Below are 26,200 nucleotides of genomic sequence, written 5' to 3'. Positions count from 1 at the left end.
TTCTCATTCCCAACCAATGCTTTTCCATTCTGTGTAAGTTCACTGGAAACGGTGGATGATATATTATCGCAAAGCTTGTAGTGTCGCTGATCAAACTTGGTAGGAATGAAGTTTTTGTTTGGGTCAGTTTATATCAGCCGGCTGCTCTCTTAAGCGTAGGGTTCATAGCTGAATTGCCCCGCGGCTGCATCCATTTGCATTCCAAAGCGTGTATATTATTTTACAATTGACGAGCAGCAACTTCAGCTTGCATTATAATGTTTGCGTAGGCGGTTTATTTATTGTTTGCCTGACAACTTACAAGCACAAGGTCAAGGTCTATGGTAGTTTTGTAGAGGATTAGATCCCAATGCAGTGTCCAGATAAAAATTTTTTTAAAAAATAAAAAATAAAAAGCGTGATCCAATGTAATAACACAAAGGGATGACTGGTAAATCAGATTTGATGTTCTTTAATCGCGATTGCTTGTCACGTATACACGTTGAAGACCACATCTTCCTGATAAGTATCTCGTGGCAGATAATTGTGCTATGATGTTAGATGGTTTGTCGAAGGAGATGTTAAGCGGGCACTTTTTGAATGAATAATATCACCTTATGGCCCGATTGAAGCTCCATTTTGTTACTTATCCCTGCCTAATATTTCTCGAAACCGACTCCGTTTTGCACTTTTTAAGTCCAAGTCTAAGGAGTAGGGACTCGGACTCGGCACAACTCGTTATTTGTGGAATACCATTTGTAACTTTGTTTTAATTCAGGAATAAAGCTTATTGTTGTTATTAGAGCACAACCTTATTCAAACTTCAAATGTTCGATTATAGCAGAGAACATTGTGGATTCAGATTCTTTGTCAAACTCTACTATGGTGATCTTGCAGTTTTGACTTGTGAGCTCTCATCATCTGAGTTATTTCTTATAACGAGTTCAAACGTTCCCGGAAAACTTTCAACATGGCTGCAAAGGTAACAATCCCAGACAAACTCCCATCCTCTTCAACAACCCACACATAACTCACGCGATGCGCGAGTGCCTGAATCATCACCGCCACCAATGAGTTCCATGGGTAGCACACGATTGCTTCTGACCTCCTAACCAACCTCGCCGAATACGACCCTCCTGACTTACTCCTCCCCGACCCAGACTCTTCATCCGACGAAGACGAGCACAGCGACAATGATGTGATTGTCGATTCCTCTTCCATTAGTTCCAAAGCCGCTTCTAAGTTTTGCGCTTCCAGTCGGTCTTTCACCAGCTGCACTAGGTCCTCTGGTGGACCACCACAGTCTATATATGCCATTAGATCACCCGCCGAGAGAGTTGCGATCGCCGCCGAGACAGACTCGTCGCAAGAATTGAGCGTGAACGGCGAGATTTCGCCGATCAGCTTGCCGTCTAGGTCGACGATGGCAACAGAGGTGTGGTTGACGAGGGACTGGGAGATGAGGGGCAATGCAGCCAATGCAGGGTCGTCGTACTGGACGGCGAGGATGTTTTTTGGGTCGATTACATTAAGGGTGTTGATGGGGTTGATGGGGGTGGGGCAGAAAAGACCAATGGAGTTGAGGAGGTAGCGTATTATGTCTTCTTGGGTGAGCCAGCAGTATTCCCGATTGTTGTGGAGGGTGGACTTGGAGGAGGGCTTCTGCAGGAGCTTCTTCCTCCGGCTTTGACTTGGTATTGGTATCACAAGATTCTGTGCTCCTTCAAGTATGAGATCTATAGCCTCCACTAAGCTGCACATTTATCATAAGAAAAAATCAAATTAGTCATATAGCAGACACCAAATCTCCCACAACTGTCTAAAGAAAAAGATGGGATATTTGAGGATGGGAATCATGGGTAACAAACCTTGCGTGGGACTCCAAATGCCTAACGATCCCAGTAGGAGTCTTGGTAATCAGAACCGAGAGCGACGACTGAAGCGCGGCGGCTGGGGACCTTAGGTTCTCTTCTTTGCAGAGGAAACAGATTATGTCTACCATGCAAACCTTGCCTACGCATCGGCAATCATCGGAGATCCTCGAAGACTTGTCGTGGTCACAGCTCCACAAGCTCAAATAGCTCTCGCCGAGCCTCTTCAGGACCGACAGGGCGTCACCGACTGTCGCGGAAACAGAAAGGCTCCTAAGGGCAGGCTTTCCAAGACATAGATCGAATACCTTCCGGGAAAATATGCTCACTGCCATGCACAAACAAGAAGCTCAAAAGAGAGAGCTCGAAGAGCTGGACGGTGAAAACGCAGAAGTTTCTGGAGAGATGGTTATGGAGATGGAGAGGACAGCCTATTTTTATTGAAGCATTGATGCTGGCATCTGATATATATAGAAGGTCCTTACAGGGAATAGCCGGTCACCACGGTCACACCGTACAGTACGATGCTCATCAAGGACCGTGTAGTGGAGCGGCGCCCAACGTTTTCCGGTTAGGTGCGTACGGGTCTCGAAGACAGCTAATTCTAAGCTAAAAGGTGCCGGAGAAAGTAGGATTAATTGCGTACTTCCATATGCAACTGGGGTACGTACAGCAAGCCATTTTGGTTAGAGTATGATTTTTTAAGAAATGACGCAGATAGATTTATAAAAATAAATTTATAAATTAACATAATTTTATGTGATCTATTAAATTTATTTTATAATAAAAAAAATAATTTTATAATATGATAAATCACATCAAATCATGTTAATTTGTAAGATTATTATTGTGTAATTTTTTTGTGACTAAAATATTTCTCTAATTCTTTTTACAATTTTTTATATGATTATGTTTTAAAATAAGAATATTTGTATAAATTATATTATTTTTATAAATTATTTTTATACAAATATCTCTCATTTAAAATATAATTATATAAAAGATTGTAAAATGTATTATATGTCTATCATTTTCCTTTTGATTAATGTGTTATTGGAATTAGATCTCTATTATCCAAAGAAAAATGTTTTGAGCCAAAAAAAGATTTTATAAAAATAAATTAATGTGGTACGTTAGATTATAAATTTATTTTTTATTGTAAATAGATCTAACGTAACATATGAAATCATATCAATTTATAAGTTTATAATGTAAAAAGAAAAATAAACAGATCAAGCATATTTTGTTAATATCTAGAATTATGTGTGTATTTTCGTAATACTCACTTTAGTATTTATCTTTCTCATTCTAGATTCAAATGATTTGAATATAAAATCTAGAGAATCTACATTTTAAAAAAGAACAACATATACTACAAAAGTGATAGTTTGATACCAACATAATTGGGAGAATTTCACGTCATGCAATAAATATACTTTTAATAACTTATCTTTTAATATTAATTTGCAATTTACGACATATCATTTTGTAATTAAAAATGATGTCTCTAAGTTCTATATATATGCCCTTGCGTATTAGCATGATACCGGCAAATTTTAGCTTTATATCCACAAAAAATTATACAGAGATCACATGGACTTGCTCGCAAAAATAAAAATTAAAAAAAATTTGTTATAGTTTGCCCAACTAGTTGTATATTCATTGTAAAAATTATTTATTTATGACTAGTTATTTATTGTAAAAATAATTATTTATTATAAAAATAAATATTTTATCATAAATAATCATTCTCATAACAAATAATCTGATCACAAATATTCATTTTTCTTATAGTGATATTACAGTCGGAGCTATCCATTTCTTAAAATGAGATATTTTTTAATATTCCTCAATTTTTTATTTCCCAATATAATAATTTTCCTTCCATACTTTCCGGAAATGGTAAAGATTTTAAAAGCAAATATAGTACCAATCCAACTACCAATGATCTTAACCCAATTTCCTCCTTATTTCTAAAAAATTAAAACCAAGAATCTTAACCCAATTTCCTCCTTATTTCTAAAAAATTAAAACCAAGAATCCAATATTAATATTCTTCGATCGTCATTAATTTTCATTTATGGAATTGGGGGATATTTTCAGCAAATAACTGTACGCATTCATGTGATGTGAATGTGACACCAAAAAAAAAAAAAAAAAAATCATCAGGCATATACTCCCGTATATTATATATAAGCATGGTTGTGAATTATCTATATATATATATATATATATATATATATTTAGAATTGAGATTGTGACAACCACGACCTGCACGTACGTACGTGTTCCATGGCAACACTTGATCAGCAAACTTCAGCCACATATATTGCAGAGATTCCTATTGGTCCATTTACGTCCTTTTAATGCCAACGGCCCACGGGGACATGGATAATAATTTCCTTAAAAAAATTTCAAAAAACAAAAAGGAAAAGCTTATATATATTTTTATGGGAATATATGATGCTATCATATTATTTTTTGATTAATTAAGAAGCTTTGACATCAAAAGTACTTACATATAAAGTTTTGCAACATACGCGCAGTACTACTCTTTTGACCATTTGGTGCATATTTGGAATTACAATAGGAAATATAGCTTATAATTTTATAATTTATAATTTATAATTTAAGTAATAAGTTTTACTATTAAAAATTTATTTATTATTCAAAAATAATAAGTTTAAAGTACTTTCAAATTTCAAATATGTTACATTTGTTTATAAACAAATTAAAAAAGTGTTTTATGATGTAAGAATGACAATCATTTGATTTTTAAAAAATTATGACCATATTAGGGGTGAGCAGCGGGTATCACCCCTAGACCATATCGTTAACAATTTGAAATTTATAATTATCTGAAAGTTATACGGCTATATATTTTCACCCATTGATAATCTTTTTAAAATTTAAATTACATTCCGAATTATTCGAAAAAACACATTTGATGTTTTTTCTTAAATGTACTTTTTAACTTATCTGAAAGTAAAAAGTACTTTAATATGCAATATCCAAATAATTTAATTTTTTTCATTAAAGAGTTTTTAAAGCTATTTAATCATTTTTTAAGATTTCTAATGCAACTCCAAACGTGCCCTTGATCGACTTGTTGCATGAGCATGGAGCTGTATATTTCTAACTTTTCAATTTGTTCGATGTATCTGTAAGAAATATTAGTAATTAAATTGTAAAATGAAAACACTAATTAATATTACATATTTAAAATGAAATAGAAAATTTATTATTTATTGAATTACGTATCAACTATGTAATTAATGAAACTGTACGTTAAAAGAGTAGATCAATACATTAGGATTATATTTTAAGGAATTAATATTTCTTGAATCCAAAAAAAAAAAAAAGAAAAAAAAAAGGCATTTATTGGAATTCTCTTTGATACGAAATAAGATTATCTCCATTTCACGTAATTAATTGGATATATATTATCTATAACTTTGTATAAAATTAACAGGAGTAACATTAATTTCACCTAAATTAAAATGAACAAAGAAATATTATCAGTTTCACTATTTTTACTAAAGAAATATGATCAATTTTAAGTAAAATAGAGAAAATTCTCAACCATGCATGCATGAGTACTTCACATTATTATAATCTACAACACAATGGGTCAAATAATCCACAATCCTATCCCCAGCTCCAAGCTTTGCAGAAATAGATACGTACGTACAACTTATTTCCTGGAATCAAGTACTGTTAGTAAGTATATATATATATATATATATATATATATATATATATGTTCATGGGCAGTGTAGTATATACGTATTTGAGAGTAATGAAAGAAATCGATGCCATTATTTATAAGGGTAAACAAACTTCCTAATTATAGACCATCTAGAGCATACAGTGATTCTCAACCATTTTCTTTTCTCCGATCGAGCGACATTAATTTCCACCAACTTATTAATTACTTCCGAAAAATAAAATAAAATTAATTCCACGTACGAAATATTGAATTTCTGTCCATTAATGGGGAAATCTATTCCACCGTCTTTGCAGTAGTCTATATATATATATATATATATATATAATTATAGACCATCTAGATCATACAGTGATTCTCAACCATTTTATTTTCTCCGATCGAGCGACATTAATTTCCACCAACTTATTAATTACTTCCGAAAAATAAAATAAAATTAATTCCACGTACGAAATATTGAATTTCTGTCCATTAATGGGGAAATCTATTCCACCGTCTTTGCAGTAGTCTATATATATATATATATATATATATATATATATATATATATATATAATCTTGAATGGTAAGAGATTTTAATTTTTAAATTTATTTTTACGCCTACAGCCATTAATATTGTTTACGCGGTCAATATTCTCAGTAGTTATACTATCGATCGAATGAAGATATATCTCTACATGATCATTCATAAAATTAAAAAAAAAGGCTGTCACGATCAGTCATGACGTACGAATTATCTACAATCTCAGAACGGCCACTGTTGTATAAGAATTCTAAATTAAAGATCATTTTCAAGGAGAATCCCAAGTAGTGATGATCAATTCCATCCGCATGGCTTCTGATCTTATATATATATAGGTCGATATATAATTAGTATTGAGCAAACCCTATCGCCTTTGCGGACATATATGTATTAATCGATCCTGATCTATTCTATCTAGCTTAAATTAGAGCAGCAGAAAGTTGAAACTAATAGCGCCACGTGCATGCTACAGTACCATATATGTGTATATTTTCCTTTCTTTTGAATTTGTAAACATATATATAAATGCATTTGCTGGCGCCCGGGAAGGGGCTTGAACAACGTATGCATGACTGTTATGCATGTATTCTCTCCGGCAGAAGCCCACTTTATTGGAAAACTTTAGAAAAGGTAGGCAGCCATCGCAATAGATCCATAAAAAAACAGTGCATGAACTAGTAATATCTGGTGCTGATCTATTTAGCCGCCCAGCCTGAGAAATGGTGCTCATGTCGTTCCCATGATTGAAACAGACGAAAGCAGACAACCACGACGTACGACGGCCGACTTCCTTGACCATTTCCAACCCACGTCCATTTAAATATTTTGTTTTCTCCCTTAGTCTACGTTTTGTCAATGCGCATTCGCGTGTGAGAGACAGCAAAAAAGGAAAAAATAATGTCACGACGTTCAAGCTAAGCTACTTGACAAAATTAAAGTTACAAGCATGTAGCAAAACTCTATATTACTATTTGAATTCATTCACATAACACCAATAGATATTGTAATTCGCCAACAACCAAGACAGGGATACTATATAAGATATTCCTGAACGAAACCAACTTTTATTTGATCAGCCAGACACGGCCGCAAGATTTTCTGAGGATCATGATGATTTACTTGGTATTATCTTTGAATATATGATATTGGGGTCCACGCCCTTGTTCCCCAAACCTACGTTTGGGTTATCTTGAGCCACATGTAGCTGCTGTTCTCATTAATAAGTTGGTATATAATTAGTTGCATTTTTTCCAACTAATTATATATACCAAGTTCTGAAAGATCATTCTGATACAGTGATAGGAAACATTAACTTCTGCTCCTAATAATTGACTGTTCATTAGTTTTGTATGTATTTTTGTGAATCCGCGATTGCGGTGTCATTGTCCTCGAGCTGGATATTTCCTTGCCACAGTTAGAATCATCGAAACATCAACATGATAAAATAAAGTTCGTATCCAATTAAGAAGAAGCAAAGTTGTATTTTTGCTCGAATAATCTCGATTTTTCTCAATCCATCAACATAGAAGTGTTGAATACTGTCAATCTGTATATATATTATATATATATATATATATATATATACACACACGTGTGTGCGCGTGTTTGTATGTGTGTGAAGTTGATGGTTGATGATCAATGTCCCACATGGATCTCAATATCTTAGATGGGTCCCGCCTGCAAGGTGCTAATTTCTAATCTGCAAAGTGGAAAACCATTTATATTTTGTGTCCGACCGGCAACATGATCTACGCCTTTTTTAGATAATGAATTGGGATAAAAATTAAAAATTAAATAAAATATAATTAAAAATTTTTATTTTAATATTATTTTTATTTTAAAATTTAAAAAAATTGAATTATTTAATTATTTTATATGAAAATTTTTAAAAAATATAATAATTAAATAAAATAAAATAATTATAATACCCACGAGGTCAGGTACCTACAAGTACACAACAAGAATCATGAGGATCCAGAAGAAAGCCGAAAAAAGGGCACGGATAGCCGAAAACAGCAAGGGCCGAAGGGCCCAATAACCATTTCTCAGAGTCATGAGAAAAAGAACACATGCGCATGCAAAGGGCCAAATGACCCAAAACAAAATCTCTTCATCAGCTGCGTCGCCAACTCGACATGCATTCATTCTTCCGAAGAAAAAAGAAAGGGGAAAAAAAGAAAAAAAAACAAAGAGATTGAAAAGACGGTAAATATTGATAAGTGTAGTGACAGTGGTGATAGATAAGCAACAAAGCGAGCTTATCTGTTCGCGTCGATGCCGCGTTTGATTAGGCTTGGAAAGGGCAACCGGCCTCATGTGGGACAAAGCCTTCAGCTTCAGGACAAACACCAGCCACTCACTATCAACCGCTGAAAACGAATAGAGTTTTGTCCGTACACGTAACTTAACCCATAAGACGTACGATTACCGTCACGGACTATTTATGGTGCTAAACAAAAAAAAGAGCAGTGCTACACCGACGGTGAAGCACGAGACGGTCCCGACAAAGTAAAAAGGTTTTTTTATTTTTATTTTTTTATACCCTTGAACATTTAAAAAAATATTACAAAATTATTATAAAATACTCATTTGATTATTAAGTAAAAAAAAAAAATTGTCGCAACTCATTCGGAATCCAACCGTAGATGAGAGCAGTATTTCAATTACAGTAATGCTACATACAGTCGTAAAATGCGCAAATACCACGCAGTCGCTTTGAAAAATAATAGAGTCCATTGTTAAAAAATTAATTTCTTTTCATGTAGATCCTATATTTATTCATTTTTTTCAAAACGACTGCACGACGCTTGCATACTCACGACTGCAAATATCATTTCTCTTTATTAATATATCATCTGATGTGGTATTAGGCTATTAGCCGATTACACCACGGTTCTCACCGCGATTGACGTAGAAGAACTGTTCAATTAATTGATATTTTGAGAGAGAGAGAGAGAGAGAGAGAGAGAATTAGTGGGCCCGGACTGTAGCGTACTCTGCAACAAGTAATAGGAGAATCTGTTTTGGGCCTTCGGCTCACTGCATTGGCAATGGGCTCAGTGTTTTGAAAAAAAAAAAAAAAAAGAAGAAGAGAGGAAATCTTATCTGTCGCACCGAAGTTTTCTGATTAATAAAGATGTCAATAAAATTGAATAATAATTTTTTTCTCTAAGCAACAAGCATGTTAGATGTGTTCCTTACGCCAGAGTGCGCACTTTAATTTTGGAGAAATTGTCATTTTCCCAAATGAGTGCAGACAGTGTCGGATGTATTATATCAAGGGGTGTGGAGTCGGGCCAGGGCTGAACGTCGATCGTCGGTCCTACGAGGTATCCCAACCGAATGTTTTCAAGATATATAAAGACATATCTTTTGAAGGCCTGGTTTGAGGGGCCTTAAATAGATATGTATATTCGCAAGAATTTCTTTATTTTCTGATGGGCCATTTTCCTGTGTATTTCCATGGTCTTTCCAAGCCCATTTTTGGCATGCACGACGGGAAATATGCTGATCCGGATCTTGCCAAGCCCATGTTTGGTATGGTATTGATGAGGCTTCTGTTTTCCTTGTTCGGCATTTTTGACATTGATATCCGGGCCCCTTTATATCACTGTTTCTGTTAAGCATGGTTTCTGGGATCTTTACATAAAAAATGGTGCGAGGAATATTTTAATACCAAGCTGCAGGAACTTCCAAATGTGCAGCATTGTGTCAAAACACGAACACTAGGTATTGCAACAAGTCGTATCTTTATGAAAGGTCTCATATTACCTAATTTCAAGCTGCAAAAAAGAACGTGTCAAGAGGAAAAATGAAAGTTAACCGTTCATCAATTAACAACGTTAAATATTCTCAAAATAATGTGTCTCTCAAATACTGTTTTAATTAAATATAGTACATAAAAAATAAGATACTCCGAATATCCTCGATTCTAAAGTAATCTACAAAGTAGAAACATCATTAAAATCTTGATCCACAGGTGCACGCAAAGAGGCACGAGGAAAGTCACCCAACCACGATGATCTTGCTGACTCGGAACACTGTCACTCACTCTGACCAGACCCTTTTTAATGCTTGCTTGTGGATAAGATTCTGCGGTTTGACCATTTCTCACGTTTAATAAAGCATATCTGATGGTAGTATTTAACTGCATGAATAATCCTCCTCTTTGATTATATGAAACTTCACATGGCAATATTATGTTAAATTTATTGAAAAAATAAAAAATAAAAAAAAAAGATATAGAGAAAATTTAGAATTTCATTCTCTTTTTTATATTTTTGAATGTCCTTTCATTTTAATTTTTTTTTAATAAATAACGTTATACCCAATGATACAGCTTTGAGCAATAAATCTCAGGTAGTCCAGTAATATTAATTACATTTAAATAGTGAGGTATTTTTAAATTTTTTGTGAATACTAAAAAAATATTGTATAATAATAAATAATAAAATAATAATAAAATAATAAATAATAAGAAATTCCACCTCGATACTCAAATAAGGTCTTAGCTTTATAATGTCAGAATATACTTGGAGATAATTTTGACAGCAGAATTTACAACTTTAACTAATCATTTCATTCCATCTGGGTATTCCGCGTGTTCCAATTTCAAGCCTCGATCTATGAGTTTGGATAACTTCGACACGTTGTCCCTCTCTCATGTCTCACGCTCTATATAAGATCCGGACAAGATATGTTTTTCTGCATCAATATCTGTTACCTACCTCCTACTGTAAAACTCTCTCGATCGGCTTCTTGTATCTGATCGGTTTACTCTTTGAAGTTTATTGGTTGTTAGGAAGATTTTTTTTTTTTTTTTTTTCTTTTGGAAGGAGCAGGAAGAGATGTTGAGTATATTCAACAAAGGTTTGGTTCAGCCACCTCAGGAGCTGAATAGCCCGGCGCCACTGAATTCTTCTGTGAAGCCGGCCAAGCTTTCACCAGAGATTTTGAAGGACTTCGTTTCTCAATCTGGCAATGCCTTCTCAATAAGCTTTGAAAATGCGACTTCTTTTGCTTATGTTCCACCCGAGAAACCATATTCCATTCATCAGAGGTACGTCTCTGATCTCGACTCTCTCTGTCCAATCTATGCTTTCTTTAAACCCATTTGTTTCTAGTTTCATTTGTCAGCCATCTCATCTTTTTCTTTCCTGGGTTTATTTCTGATTTGCAGAATAATTAATAAATTGATATTTTGCAGATTGTTCTGTGCTATGGATGAAATATACTGCATTTTCTTGGGGAGCCTAAACAATCTGTGCAGCCTCATCAAGCAATACGGCCTATCAAAGGGCACAAACGAGGCCATGTTCGTGATGGAGGCCTATAAGACTCTCCGTGACCGAGGTCCATACCCAGCCGATCAGGTCCTCAAAGATCTTGATGGAAGCTTTGGATTTGTGATCTACGATAACAAGGCAAAAACAGTCTTTGCTGCACTGGTAAATCTTCCTCCAGCTCTAAAATGAACATCGAGTGTAAACTTCTAAAATGTACAGGAGGGTGCATGTTTCTGTGGACGGCCTCATGATCATGAGTTCATTTGCTTACGGCTTTTGTTGGTTGTGTAGGGTGCAAATGAAGAAATTAGGCTCTTCTGGGGTATTTCAGCTGATGGGTCTGTGGTGATTTCTGACAAGTTAGAGGTCATAAAAGCAAGCTGTGCTAAATCATTTGCACCATTCCCTACTGGTATGTACATAATGTGCTTTTGTCCTAAAGAATCGGACGTTCCGGGTTAATAAATTATTTTTATATAAATGATCGTGGCCGTCAATTCTTTCGATTGCATTGAAGCAAAATCTAACCTCCGATTTTGGTGGGTTGAAATGCAGGGTGCATGTTCCACAGCGAGCATGGGTTGATGAGCTTCGAGCACCCAAGAATGAAAATCAAAGCAATGCCTAGGATTGACAGTGAGGGGGTCATGTGTGGGGCCGACTTCAAGGTTGATGTTCAATCAAGGATTCACAGCATGCCCCGTGTTGGAAGCGAAGCCAACTGGGCAATATGGGGCTCTCACAATTCTGACGAGATTTTTAGGACAGGATAATAACGTGAAGAAATCAATCCACAGTTCCACCTGTTTTATTTTCCTAGTTAATTCGCGTTTGTATGTACATTTGTCTATCTTGGCGAGTTGCAGTGACCTGCAATTCTTTTATATGGATAAAAGAATGTTTTAGATATGACTTGGGGCTAAAGCCTACATTGTTGACAAAATAAACCAACCTCTGTCTCTCTCTCTCTGTCCAACTTGTTGAACTGGTACTCACGTTAGAGAGAGAGAGAACAATAAATATTAAAAAGGTCAAATGGATAAGTGTCCCCCAACTGCCAATGGCCCATTGACATCGTTCTGTTCTCCACGAGGATGACAAGTGTTCAAGATTCAAAAGTTGGAAATCATGATCTATTTTGAGGTCTAAAAGACAAAACTGTTTTTTGCCATAAGGGAAGTCAGATAGGATAGATAGACCGAAAGAAGAAAAGAATTACTTTACATTTACCAAATTGACTCAGAGTCAGCTTAAACCAAAAAAAAAAAAAAAATTGAGTCAAGAGTCGAGGAATGGATAGATTCTAAGCTCTACTTCCAATGACGAAGAGGACAATCGTTCTGCCATTTGCATATACTAAGGCAAGGCAAGAAACCAGTTTCTAATATCAGTGTGGTTTAATTATTGTGTGTTGGAAACAACTATAAGCTAGTTAACCTCGTATCCAAAAATCGCATAAAAAAAGAAAGGAGCTAAAAACCCGAAACAGCTAAAAACAGCTAGTAACAGTTCCTTGTATAGTGAGAAAAGCTCATTTGCTAGTCTTTTAGCTTCATGAGTCGACATAACAAAGTACTTATAAAAAAATAAAAAAAAAATCGACATAACAAAGTCATTTGATTCTTCACAACTAGAGAGCGAGAGCAGATTTAACATGTTAAAGCGATGATACAGCTGTGTTTGATCTCAAAGTAATGGAGTCACAACACTCTTATAAACAGATTCTGTCCTTGCTGTGAGAATGGAAAGATTCGTTTGAAAGCACCGCAGCAAATCGTCCTAGCCTCAGAAGGGTGGGTCTCGACAGTCAGAAAGCGGGAAGAATTTGGGTGTCTATCTTGTCTTCATCTGCTCGATCTAATTAAAGCCCATTGATGATAAAACTCATGATACCATCTGTCACAGACAGACTGATCCCTCCAAAAGTATAAGAACAAAACCAACCCCAGCAGGCGAAAATTAGCCAATCTATTAGTCCAAATCCACGAAAATCTGCAACATTCGGGAGCACAGATAAGAGCAGTCATTCAACAAATCATGTTGGCGTTATAGAGTTCAAATGGCAAGACTGTTGAATGAACATTTAACAACATCAACAATGAGTTGATTTACCAAATTAGTGATCTAAACAAGGACTGGAAGTTCAACTGCATAAGCTTTTAACCTAGATAAACTTCCTAGAATTAATCAGTTTTTGACCATCTAAGCCCAGCCTAGGACTCCAGCAATGGACCTAACAGTCCAACCAACCTAGAGCAGTAAAGCTTTTAATAACATCAGCAGTCATTTATGAAAAGATTTTTAAAAAGAAAATTTTATTAAGATTAATGAAATAGGTGAAGCCCAATGTACACGGAAAGAAAAACCTAAATACATTCTAGGAACCTGAAATTAAAAACAGAAAATCATGAACACTAGTTCCATTAAGCACTATGACTGAAAACCAAAGCAATTAGCAATCTGAAAGATACAGGAATAAGTTAATAACTGAACGGTTAACTAACCTCCAAGTCTGGCAAAGGGTCATAAGATCTCTTCTCTCTTGTGTCAAACACTGTAATGCCTGTGATTCTCTGAACTCCAAGTTTAGTAGCAATGAGGTTCTACATTAGCAAAGACAGCTTCATCGAATTAACCAAGAGAGAAAATAACCAATGGAGCAGAATTTTATTCAGAATAATGCCCTAATTGTATATCGTCGGAACTATGACATTGATTAGAAAACTTTGATGGCAGCAGTTTAAGTTGATCAACATTACTGGAGCTTTCTCCACGGAGGAGGTACCTCCACTGTTGAATGGAGAAGAAGAAAGAGGGAACAGGGTGAATGGCAACACCCCTGCGACCGTTGAACGGTCAAAGGAGAAAACTGAGATGGGGAACAAGCAACAGTATTCGATTACATCTATTCCATTGGAGAACCATGTGGACTATACAACCCTTCCAACTACGGTGAGCCAACTTTTAGTATCGACAGGTCCAAAGGCCAAAGTTTAGGTAAGAAATGAGATGCTGAATTAACATTTGTGAACTAGAAAAACTCTCTCAGGAGCATGACACATACTATTATGTGGCATGCCAGGCTATTTATTTCCTAGTAAAGGAACAGCATCCATTCTTTCTGTACTTGATAATGTTATAGAAGTGTCTAATTCACAGCAGATCCATAGGGAGGATTTCTCAGCCAACCCAAAAAAAAAAAAAAGAATTTAGCAACAGGCATTGTGGCAAACTGAAAATGTCCATGCCATGTATGTTTATATGATATTTGATGCATTAATATTGTGAGGATTAAAATACAATTGAGCTGGGTCTGGATAATTTGTAACTACTGCAAAAAAAAAAAAAAAAAAAAAAATCTCTACTCCCTCTATTACATGTACAAAACGGCTCCATATGCATAAATACATGTAAATATATAAACATACAAAGACAAATAAATATGCGTACATATACATACAAATATATTGTGTTGTTGTGCATTTAAGCACAGAACATGGACCCAAACAAGATTGAACAAGTGATCCCACCCTTTTGGGGGAAGGAGTTGCCACATTTTTTTCTAGTATCATTTTCCACTAGATGGCTCCATATATAAAATCTTCACAACTACACAACTATTTACATGACAATATTTAGATAAAAACTAAGACTGAAGGTGTATAGTAGAGCTGCATTTTGAAACTAACGTGGCCTACAAGGAGCACATCAGTTTCCCTTACCAGGTGGAAGTCTGTGTAACTAAATGCTGCAACCTGGGGTAAAGCCTGTACACCAATATCAAACACAAATTAGGACCACAGACAATCAACATTTCTATAAGCCTAAAAAGAGGGATTAAGAAACTGAGTTTTTTCTTTTTGATAAATTCAAATTAAGAAACTAACGTACATAAGAGTTTTTTTTCATAGGTATACTAATGTGCATATAGAGTTATGTGACAATATTTGGATTTTCCTGATAAATCTGGACTTTCACAAGATTTTAAACTTCGTCCTACTTCTAATCAAGTTAAATTGATGTAATCCATCTTAATTATGACGCAAACTACAAAAAGCTTCCAAGAGGCCTCTTACAACCTCAAGTCACCAGGTTCATGCCCAGTTAAATAGGGGAAAGTAATTTCTCAAGCAAAAGGACCAACCATGCATCTAACCATTAGAATACTAAGATGAGAGTTCCCCACCGGAGAGAAAATCCAGAATGGTGAAAAAAAATTGAAAAATTAGGCAAATCGTCTGCCAATGTAAAATGTCTTTGAACATAATTCCAACAGTTAAAGGTACTTAACGCAGTTTCTGGGTCATATTTTCTCTCCGTACAGTTTCAGTTTTCGTTGTGGCTTTTTCCTTACTGTTGGTAGTGATTCGTTAATGGCTTTTCCTTCTTGTGGGGATTAGCGTATCACTAAAACATTAGGGTTGTATTGTTTGTGGGTTGGTTTAGATGGGGTTGTGTAATGAGGTGTTCATTGACCAGAAGCTTTTTGAGTTCAGAAAGGAGAACGCAAGGTGGTGGAGGATTATAGAAAGTAGTCGCCGTGTAGTGAAATACATTTCAGTAGATGTCGAAACACTGGGTTGGCTGGGTTCTATGGTGAAGGAATGTGCAGTAACAATGGACTCTCATGAGTTTTTGAGAACTCGTAGAAAAGGAGACACAGTGTTAATAGCGAGGAAGGGACGTAATCTCCATGGCAGTTTCATCTCCCTCTCAGAATTTGGTCGCGATAAGAGGAGAGGTTTGCTTGTGATTCCGGAAGGGAGGAAGGGGGAAGGGTGGAGGAACTTTGGAGATACTTTAATGAAGCTTTCTTCATCCTCTGTTTCGACCCAGGCAGTTTTTGCAAAGAAGAACAGAGGAGAGGGAGGTGCTCCATCGTCGTGGGCAGGAGGTGCAAGATCGTACAATGAGGTGCTAAAGAAGGAACCGCCTCGTGCTGTGAGAGACGTGGTGCCAGGCGCAAACAGTGTCGAGGACATGCCGAGGTATGGTGGAGAAGACAGCAGACTGTTGGGGTTAAATAAAGAAAGTGTATGGAGGATGTTAGTTGGCTTGGAGGAGAAGGTGGGCATCGTGTTAGACGAAATTAGTTACTTAAAACAATGCGTTAAGGGCAAGGCTGAGCTGAAGGATATCGTGGGCCGTAAGGGTGGGCCTGGTTCTACGGGTCTCGTGTTGGGCCATGGTACAGGTCAGGCCTCAGGCCCAAAGAAAGTCTGGAGGGCAGTGGCAACCGACGTGTCGGGGCAAGCTTCTGGGTCCAAGATATCGGACCAGGAACTGCGTCAAACTCCTGTGGCGCCAATAAGCATCTTACCGGCAACCCTACCGGCTCAGAAACTGCCGACGACCTCCGTCGACCACCCTGGTGAGCCGGTAAAGGTGTTCCGACGGGAGGATTTAGAGGAGGGGGAGATTTCGGTGGAGCCGTTAGTGCTTGAGAGTTTGAGAAATGATTTTGCGTCCTCGTCACTAGGGATGATGGTGGAGAATGGGCTTTCTGAGCCGTGTGTGGTGGTCGAAGGTTCTGAGGCTGTGCAGGTGCAGTCAATAGCGCTAGAAAATGGGATTTCATCTTCGGGTGAGGCTGTGCAGGTGCAGTCTGAATATCCGTTTGGTTCCACACCAATGGAGTTGAGTGTTTTTGGTGGGATAATTTCTGGGGATGGCATTCCTCTTAAAAATATGGTCTCAAGTGGTGAACCAATTAGCTTGGGTGGCTCGGAACTGATTTTGATTCCCAATAACAGTGTTGGTGAGGAGGGGGCTCTTACTCCTCTGTGTACACTCCCTCCCAGTTCTGAATATGGGAGTTGCTCATCGAATTGGATTTTTAAAAAGGTAGAGGAGTTACAAAATATCTTTGGGGTCTCTTTTGGAGGTTATGAGGAACAATTTATGGCCCCTTCTTGTGGCTATTGAAGCTAGTCGATCGAAATCGGCTACAAAACAAGACAGGGAACTTAAACGTTTAACATGCTCCATCAATTATGATGTAAAAGATGGGAGTAGCGGAAGGGTTAGACCGAAAGGGAGGGGAAAGTTAAGTTTTAATGAAGCCTAAGATTGTATCATGGAATGTGCGGGGTCTCAATGATAGCAATAAATGTCTTCGTATCAAAGCTTTATTGAGATTGTGGAAGGGTGATGTGATATGTTTGCAAGAAACAAAGTTGGGTTTTATTGATAGAAGATTGGTGCGTAGTATATGGGATGCTCGTATGTGGGTTGGTCCTATTTGGCCTCTCAGGGAGCATCAGGTGGTGTGTTATTAATGTGGGATAAAAGAGTGGTTGAGGCGATTGAGGAGTGTGTTAGTGAGTTTTCGGTTTCGGTTTCGGTGTTATTCAAAAATGTGAGCGATGGGTGGGATTGGGCTTTTGCAGGGTCCTATGGTCCCAATATGGATAGAGATAGGCTAAGGTTGTGGGAGAAGTTGGCGGGAATATACTCTTTATGAGATGTGCCGTGGTGTATGGGGAGTGATTTTAACATTACTCGTTTTTCTAGTGAACGATCGGGGCATCATCGGCGCACTCTAGCAATGACGGAATTCTCTGAGTTCATCTTTGATATGGACCTCATGGACCTTCCCTTGGTGGGTGGTGAGTACACATGGTCTAATGGCCGTGCGTGGTTGAAATTGGATAGATTCCTTGTCTTGCCGTTATGGAAAGCCCACTATCCAGAAGTAAGTCAGAAAAAGTTAGCTCGAGTCAACTCAGACCGTTTTCCCATTCTCTTAGATTGTGGGGGCATTCACGGGAGTCGTCGGTATTTCAAGTTCGAGAATATGTAGCTTAAAGTGAACGGGTCTGTAGAGTTGGTGAGTACTTGATGGGCATCGTACCAGTTTAGTGGCACTCCGAGCTTCATTCTTGCAGGTAAGCTGAAGGCTCTAAACAAGATCTGAAAAAGTGGAACTTGGAAGTTTTTGGTCACACTGACAATCAAAAGTCCACTCTGTTGGAGGAATTGCAGGAGCTAGAGCGTAAGGAATTATTGGGAGGGGCCTCTGAGGAGGAGTTATTGAGGAAAGCCACGGTTGTGACAGAGTTGGAAAGGGTTTTGTTGGCAGAGGAGACATCATGGCGTCAAAACTCCAGAGCCCTTTGGTTGAAAGAGGGTGATAGGTGTACGAAGTTTTTTCACAAAGTGGCTAATTCTCATCGACGTAACAATGCGATTGAGTCGCTTCATTCAGGTACTCAGGTGCTATGCTCTCCCACTGAACTAGAAAGTCATATTGCACATTATTATGAGACTTCTTACCGAATCGGTATCTTGGAGGCCGAAACTTGATGACTTATCGTTTGAGGCAATTGATCCGCAACTTGTGAGTGTTTTGGAGAGACCTTTCGATGAAGATGAGATTTTCAAGGTCATCTCTAGTATGGCTAAGGACAAAGCGCCGGGTCCGGATGGTTTCTCAATGAGTTTCTTCCAAACTTGTTGGGATGTGGTGAAAGGTGATGTCATGCGGGTGTTCAGTGAATTTCACGCTTTTAAAAAGTTTGAGAAATCACTTAACGCGACTTTTATTGCGCACATTCCCAAGAAACATGGGGCTTCGAGTATTGAGGATTTTCGTCCAATAAGTTTGGTTAGTAGTGTCTATAAGATTATTTCAAATGTTCTTGCTAATCGGCTTAGTCCAGTGTTGGAAAATATTATTTCCAAGCCTCAGAATGCTTTTATTCAAGGGAGACATATACTTGATTCGGTGCTCATTGCAAATGAGAGCCTAGATGCTAGATTGCGGGAGGGAAGTCCAGGTATTCTTTGCAAGTTAGATATGGAGAAGGCCTATGATCATGTGAACTGGGAAGTCCTTTTGTATTTGCTTAAGAGGTGTGGTTTTGGAGATAGGTGGATTTCTTGGATGCGTCATTGTATTTCAACGGCTCGGTTTTCAGTGCTAGTTAACGGCACTCCTGCTGGTTTTTTTTATAATTCGAGGGGTTTGCGGCAGGGTGATCCGTTATCTCCTCTTCTTTTTGTCATAGTTATGGAGGCGTTGAGTAGGATGGTGCAGGCTACTGTTGATGGGAGTTTTTTATCTAGTTTTTAGGTGGGAAATGGCTCTGGTAGCCCTTGTATCATTTCACATCTCCTATTCGCAGATGACACTCTGATTTTCTGTGAAGCGGATAGGAGTCAGGCCCAAACTTTACGTGCATTATTAATTTGTTTTAAAGCAGTGTCAGGGCTTAAGGTCAACCTTGGCAAGTCTGAGATGGTTCCTGCGGGTGTGGTTCCTAATATACGCAGTCTAGCAAGTCTTCTGGATTGTAGTGTGTCCTCTTTCCCAATGAAATATTTGGGCCTTCCGTTAGGTGCAACTTTCAAGAGTAGAGCAATATGGGATGGGGTGGTAGAGAAGATAGAGAAAAGGTTGGCTGCATGGAAAATGGTGTATTTATCGAAAGGGGGTCGTCTCACGCTTATCAAGAGCACCCTCACTAACCTTCCCACTTATTTTTTATCTCTTTTTCCTATGCCTGTAGGGGTGGCGAATAGGATTGAGAAACTTTTCAAGGCTTTTTTATGGGGACGCATAGGGGAGGAGAAGAAATTTCATTTAGTTAATTGGAAGATAGTATGTGCCCCAGTTGTGAATGGGGGGTTGGGTGTTTGTAATTTGAAAACTTTTAATAAAACGTTATTGGGGAAATGGCTTTAGAGATATCATTTGGAAGGGGGATCTCTGTGGAAAGAAACTATAGATGCTAGATATGGTGTTGCTTGGGGTGGTTGGTGTTCCAAAGAAGTGAGAGGGGGGCATGGAGTGGGGCTATGGAAGTGTATAAGGAAGGGGTGGACAAGCTTCATAAATCATATTCGCTTTGTCGCAGGGGAGGGCAACTGTATCAGTTTTTGGCGGTACGTATGGTGTGGAGATCAAGCATTGGAAAGGGTGTTTCCGGCTTTATATCGTATTGCAGTTAATAAGGAGGCTTCAGTGGCGGATGTGCGGTTATCTACTCATTGTTCGCATCAGTGGAATATTCTGTTTAATAGGGATATTCATGATTGGGAATTATCTATGGTTTCAGACTTTTTCAGCTTGCTACACTCCTTGGGGACTACTTTGGCACAGCATGACAGTTTGAAATGGAGGTTTCAGGATCACAAGAAATGCACAGTAAATGCGTATTATAAACTCTTGATTGCACAGGATCACACCCCATTTCCTTGGAAGAACATTTGGGGGTCTCGTGTACCCTCTAGAGTTGCTTTCTTTGTTTGGAATGCCGCCCTTGGGAAGATCTTGACCACGGACAACTTGAGGAAGAGAGGATGTGTAATGTTGGATTGGTGTTACATGTGTAAAAAGAATGGAGAATCGATAGATCATCTTTTACTACATTGTGACGTAGCGAGGGGGTTGTGGGATGAGATTTTTCGAAAGGTTGGTGTGGCTTGGGTAATGCCTATGAGGGTGGTGGATTTGATGGTTTGTTGGAGAAAATTGCAAGGCAGTCCTCAAGTGGCAGCAGTTTGGAGAATGATCCCGTTGTGTATCATGTGGTGTATTTGGACGGAAAGGAATGCGCGTTGTTTTGAAGACAAGGAACGAACAATGGTGGAGCTGAAGAATTTTTTTCTACATACTTCATTGCTTTGGTTTTCAGCTATTGTATTAAATGGGGATGATATTCATAAATTTTTATCCTCAGTTCATCGCTCTTAGAATGTATCTAGGTGTTCTATTGTATACTTCCTGTGTACTTGGTACATTCCTATTTCATTCACATCAATAAAGTTTATCTCTTACTTGTAAAAAAAAAATAATTCCAACAGTTTATTATCTATTAGATTGACTTATCAAAACAATAAATAATTCCAACAGCTTATATGCATTACCGTAGTTTGGAGACCGTTAATCCTAACGACCTTCTCCTCATGCAAGCCATTTTGCGACAACAAAACTTCAAAGGGTCCCAATTCTCTCTCTGTCTGGTTTGTGAGTTTCAAATGTAGCTGCAGAGGTAGCAATCAATCGCTCAGCTTCCTAATAGTTTAAGTCATTTAACTCGGTAGAAAATATCTTCAGGACAAACAATCAAAGAATAATGAAAAGGACAAACTATATGATGGACAAAATCACTTCTAGCAGACACTAGATTGAGTGAATAATTTCTGACGGCCTAATTAAAATTCTACAGTTAAACTGCGCATGCCTAGTGTGGACAGAGAGACAGAAAAAAGCATCAAAATGATTTAGTTACCATAAAGGGTCTTTCCAAGTTGATAACAGATGGAACCTCTGTAACATGCAACTCAATATCACTGTGTGTGATGGGCTGCAAATGAAATGAGTCTACAGAATTAGTGAAACAATCATTTTACTTGCTTACATATAGTTATACAAGTGCGTGCGCGCACACACATGAACATATATTGATAAGCATGAGTTCAACTTTACTATTCCTAATGTAAGCAAGTCATAGATACATGGTTACATGCCTACTGAGGAAAAGAAGAAAAAGGGCAAAAAATAAGAGAGCCAAGCACTACTATGTCAAAAAGAATATAAAACACTGCCATGCTCCAACCCTAAACTCCTAGCACAGACTTCTAATGGAAAAAATATATCTCTGCCAACAAAAAAAAAAAAACTCTTCAAATAAATAAAAAAAAGTTAGAAGTAAGAATATACAAAATAAAATCAACAAATAGTACAAAATTCCTCTTGACCGGTGATAGGTTTTTATGTAATATCTTCAAATAAATTAAAGTTTCCTTCTCTTGAAAAATGAACACTTACAGTGCCCAGAATTTGCTGTGTCTGCAGGCGACCAGGTTCACCCAGATTTGTACGCCACGTAATCTGAAGCTTACCAAGAATATTACTACCCTCAACTTTCATTTCTGCAGAACCATGCGATGACAATTTCAACTGATAAAGATAGTTGTGAATTCCTCCTCCAGATCTGATAAGGACAGGTTGCTTAAATGTGTGTCTGCCAATTCAAACTAGTAAATGATCAATAATTAAGAAATACAGGGTGATAATATCAGTTTAGATAATTGGGAAAAAATACCATCTAGGGACACAGACCAAAAAAATAGCATAAAGGAAAAATATTTGTTGGGTGAATAAGCAGGGCACATCAGCAGTCAAAAATCTCTCTCTGAAATATAAAGAAATATCTCCCTGAAACAATAAATATGCCACACACCTAGTCTGAGAATTGCTGTCTGAATGGTGCCCATCCGCTTTTAATATTGTTGCCGTCCAATGTGGAGCAGGCTCAAAGTCAACTTGGTCCATAAGAAGGTTTGATTTTGTATGATTTTCAATGCAAGCTTCCAGAAATGTAGTTTCCTGAGGTAAAAGATGCAGCTATAATAGAGGCTAAAATTACCAGACAAACACCCAGATCAATTTCACAAACTTGATCATTTATGACAAGGCACAAAGAATGTCACCTAGTGCTGGAGCGTAATTTCATAACTAATTGAAAGTAGAATCTCAGTATCAACAGAACAGTCCCAGACAAGATGATCTGGCATGGCTGAGTCAACTGACATTTAACTATGTGGTCTGTGCAACTTAAGCACTACAATTTGTCTAATGAGCTTTTGGAGATCTAAGGTGCCTAGTAAGGTTGCATTTATCTGCTGGTTGGCATCCCTTAGAAAAATTTTGACCATGGATAATTTGAGAAAGTGTGGATTGTTTGTTGTGGATTAGTGCTTATGTGAAAGAAAGATGGTGAATCTGTTGACCATTTATTTCTTCATTGTGAGGTGGCTAAGACTCTTTGGAATGAGATTTTTGGTAGGAGGGGTATTGCTTGGGTGATGCCTAAGGAAGTGGTGGATCTCTTAGCTTGTTGGCAAGGTTTTAAGGGGATTCATCGTATTGTTTCCATATGGAGTACGATCCCTTTATGTTTGATGTGGTGTTTATGGTTGGAAAGAAATGGGCGGTGCTTTGAAGATAGAGAACGCTTGATCGGAGAACTTAAGAGAGTTTTTTTTTAGTACTTTGTGTATTTGGGCAAAAGCTCTTGTATTGAATGAAGATAATCTTCATGATTTGCTTTTAGCCTATTCTAGTTCCTAACTTGTATCTAGGTGTTTTCTTTTGTATACTTCCTGTGTACTTGGACTATGCGTATTTACTTCCCAATAAAATTTTCTTATTACTTTTTTTTATGAGAATTTTCTTATTACTTATAGAAAATGAAGACAATTTGTCTAATGAGCTCATTCCGAATGTGGCTTTCATGTGTGTGTGTGTGTGTGTGTGTTCGTGCATGCAAGTGCTGCAAGATAGCTATATCCATGAAATCCAGATCCAAAATTTGGGCAGTTGTCAAAGTGCCATTTTTTTACAGTAATCAAGAATTTTATTGATGAAAAAAATAAGCATGAACCATGTACACAGGACGTATACAAGGGAGACACCTAATTAGGATTTGCAACAGGTTGTCTAACAGGATTGCTCACTGGATTAACATTCAAAGAGCCAGATGCAGTAATCACTAATCACAAAGTTCCAACCATCACTTTTTTTTTTTTACAAGTAAGAAAGAAAGTTCCAACCATCACTTGAATTATTTATTTAGATTTACACTAAAAAGGGGCACCATATCATTTGTTGAAGCATCAAACAAAACGGAAAGAGATTTAAAGAAAAAAATAAAGGAAGAAAAGGTAATGATAAAGTAAAAGTGTAACAAGATCATGATGGCCGCCAATAACTTGTCGGAGCTGATGACACTTACTCCAATCACTTCATTCCCAAGTCAACCCAACATATTACTCCTATTGAAACAAGGAATATATCAAACCAACCCTTGTTCTGTTTAAATTATCTTGTGTATATATATATATATATATATAAAGAAGTTCAGTTTTGAAAAATCTCATAAGACTGGAAGGAAGATTTACTAAACTTACATTTAACAAGTATTGTCAATCTCAACATACCTTAACAACACGAACCTGCAAAAGAGAATTTCATAGATATTATGTTTAGAAAAACAACATAATGTACTTAAAAAAAAAAAAAAACAATATAATGCAACTTGGTCAGATACAAAATAACATACCAGGAAGCAACCGGTGCTCCTGGTATTAACTATGTGAAACCATTACTTGCCCCAAAAATTTAAGCTAATAGGAAGAGGACAGATGTAGATTTAATTATTTATATATATCCTTAGCACTCTCTCTCATGTGTGAGCCAGATGAGACCTCAATATATAGGCCCAACACGTGAAATATTTAATTAAATAGGTGAAGTACAGAGTCAATGTTTGAATTCATGACCTCTACTCTAAAACCATGTGAAATCTGTCTCAAAAGTCTAAACTAATGAGAAGAGGTAATTTAATTATTTATATCATATCCTTAACAATTGTGTACCATTATCACGTTAAAAATGATTTGCCCCTGGTATTAACTATGTGCCATCATCACGTTAAAATGATTTTATTTTCACACATCATTACGGCGTTCTGATTCCTTCACTAGGGATGGGGAGGTTTAGTGGATGGGGGCTCCCAATGCAGCGTTTTTGGCCACCAATAGACAGAAAGAAACAGAAAAAAGAAGGTAGAAACAAAGAAAATGATTGGATGTTACGTGGAATTGGATCATACCTTTGTCCTAACTGAAAGTGGATTGGCAACGATAAACTTGAAGAACTGCGGAAGATATTTCCGCTCTCCATCACCGTCATTGTACAATGCAGTGCAGACCAACCTAAAGATTGTGAATCAAAATTGATAAGTAAAGGGTCAATTAACGGTGGTGGTAAAATGAGGCAGCATTCGAATTTCCAAATGCACACCCTCACTTATATTAAAACCCAATGGTGAGGTACGAGTCACGACTTACGTGTGAGCTCCAAGTTCCTTGACATCGTGTTCCACGATGAAATCATAACGCCCTCCAGCACGAATGGATTCAACGGGTGATTTTGATGTATCCAGAAGCAAGATCCTCTGTCTCTCTGTTTGAATTTCTGCCTGTTAATGGACGACATTGCGTAATTATTGAATAAAGTACAACTTCTATAGCAAAACGGAGAGAAGTGAACACCGAGAGTCTAAACATATCCTGCAAGCTGTATATTTAATGGAATGGCTACAAACCTTGATTACAACGTCCTTAACCTCAAAATTGGAGCTGTTGTTGATGCTAATATAGCTACAGAAAGTCTCTCCCAAATAAATCGCCCTGTGAAAAGAACAAAAAAAAAAAAAAACCAGCAAGCTTAAGACAGAGTTAAACACAATTGTACTGAAGTAACCAAATAAATGAGAGAGGGAAGAGGGCGGCGGGAAGGACCCAAAGGCCTGGGGAAGAACGAGGAGGCCGGAGAGGCCCATGGGGTCGGAGGGGTCGTGGAGGAGGAATCTGGAGCGATAGCTGAGATCTGAGGAGTCGGTGGGGTTGGAGACGTGGCTGTCGAAAAGGCGAGGAAGCTCGGAGGCGGCGATCGGGTCGTCGAAGATGTCCTCGCCAACGATGAGATCGGCGGGGTCCAGGCGGAGGGGAGGGTCCACGTGGAAGGAGGGTCTGCAGAGCCTCATCACCCTGAAGGCCAGGGAGTGTGAACCCTGAGTGCTGCTCATCCTCTCTCTCTCTGTCTGAAAGATTGAAATGCGAGATCGCTGAACAATATGCTCAGAAAAGAATGAATGAATTCATCTAGGTTTCAGCAAAAGTTTCCAACTTCCGTGTGGATTTTCCTTTCGTTTTCTTTCCTTCTCTTTCTTAAAAAGTATCTTGTAGTAACTAGGAAAACATTCGAAGAACAACTTTTATTTTTATTTTTTAAAATCAAGGC

At 37.6% G+C, this 26,200-nt stretch overlaps 3 protein-coding genes across 3 annotated transcripts; 1 reads left to right on the top strand and 2 right to left on the bottom strand.

Annotated features, from left to right (window-relative positions):
• Nucleotides 1–791: 791 nt before the first annotated feature.
• Nucleotides 792–2,300, bottom strand: LOC121266323 (CBS domain-containing protein CBSX5-like). Its single transcript, XM_041170116.1, has 2 exons — nt 1,848–2,300; nt 792–1,732 (listed from the first exon to the last, which is right to left on the bottom strand). Exons 1-2 carry the CDS (start codon nt 2,183–2,185, stop codon nt 913–915), a joined length of 1,158 nt encoding a protein of 385 aa, XP_041026050.1. The 5' UTR covers nt 2,186–2,300; the 3' UTR covers nt 792–912.
• Nucleotides 2,301–10,777: 8,477 nt separating this feature from the next.
• Nucleotides 10,778–12,294, top strand: LOC121266321 (stem-specific protein TSJT1-like). The gene is made up of 4 exons (XM_041170114.1): nt 10,778–11,159; nt 11,307–11,547; nt 11,677–11,797; nt 11,941–12,294. Exons 1-4 carry the CDS (start codon nt 10,948–10,950, stop codon nt 12,156–12,158), a joined length of 792 nt encoding a protein of 263 aa, XP_041026048.1. The 5' UTR covers nt 10,778–10,947; the 3' UTR covers nt 12,159–12,294.
• Nucleotides 12,295–12,875: 581 nt separating this feature from the next.
• Nucleotides 12,876–26,200, bottom strand: LOC121266320 (trafficking protein particle complex subunit 13). Its single transcript, XM_041170113.1, has 12 exons — nt 25,699–26,200; nt 25,503–25,587; nt 25,246–25,376; nt 25,008–25,110; nt 24,334–24,348; nt 22,575–22,720; nt 22,160–22,355; nt 21,621–21,695; nt 21,256–21,372; nt 15,108–15,152; nt 13,890–13,988; nt 12,876–13,377 (listed from the first exon to the last, which is right to left on the bottom strand). The coding sequence occupies exons 1-12, from the start codon at nt 25,983–25,985 to the stop codon at nt 13,357–13,359; spliced, it is 1,320 nt and encodes a 439-aa protein (XP_041026047.1). The 5' UTR covers nt 25,986–26,200; the 3' UTR covers nt 12,876–13,356.

Source organism: Juglans microcarpa x Juglans regia, chromosome 5D (assembly GCF_004785595.1).
Source record: "Juglans microcarpa x Juglans regia isolate MS1-56 chromosome 5D, Jm3101_v1.0, whole genome shotgun sequence".
In the NCBI taxonomy this organism is placed as follows: domain Eukaryota; kingdom Viridiplantae; phylum Streptophyta; class Magnoliopsida; order Fagales; family Juglandaceae; genus Juglans; species Juglans microcarpa x Juglans regia.
The sequence above is the reverse complement of the archived record's forward strand: the minus strand, read 5'-3'. Positions and strand labels throughout refer to the sequence as shown.

Coding starts and splice junctions, on each gene's coding strand:
- LOC121266323 (XM_041170116.1), bottom strand. CDS start 2,185: ATGGCAGTGAGCATATTTTCCCGGAAGGTATTCGATCTATGTCTTGGA. Junction 1,733..1,847: donor CATTTGGAGTCCCACGCAAG/GTTTGTTACCCA, acceptor ATAAATGTGCAG/CTTAGTGGAGGCTATAGATC.
- LOC121266321 (XM_041170114.1), top strand. CDS start 10,948: ATGTTGAGTATATTCAACAAAGGTTTGGTTCAGCCACCTCAGGAGCTG. Junction 11,548..11,676: donor AAACAGTCTTTGCTGCACTG/GTAAATCTTCCT, acceptor TTGGTTGTGTAG/GGTGCAAATGAAGAAATTAG. Junction 11,798..11,940: donor ATTTGCACCATTCCCTACTG/GTATGTACATAA, acceptor GTTGAAATGCAG/GGTGCATGTTCCACAGCGAG.
- LOC121266320 (XM_041170113.1), bottom strand. CDS start 25,985: ATGAGCAGCACTCAGGGTTCACACTCCCTGGCCTTCAGGGTGATGAGG. Junction 22,356..22,574: donor GACAGCAATTCTCAGACTAG/GTGTGTGGCATA, acceptor TTGAATTGGCAG/ACACACATTTAAGCAACCTG. Junction 21,373..21,620: donor ACTTGGAAAGACCCTTTATG/GTAACTAAATCA, acceptor CTACCTCTGCAG/CTACATTTGAAACTCACAAA.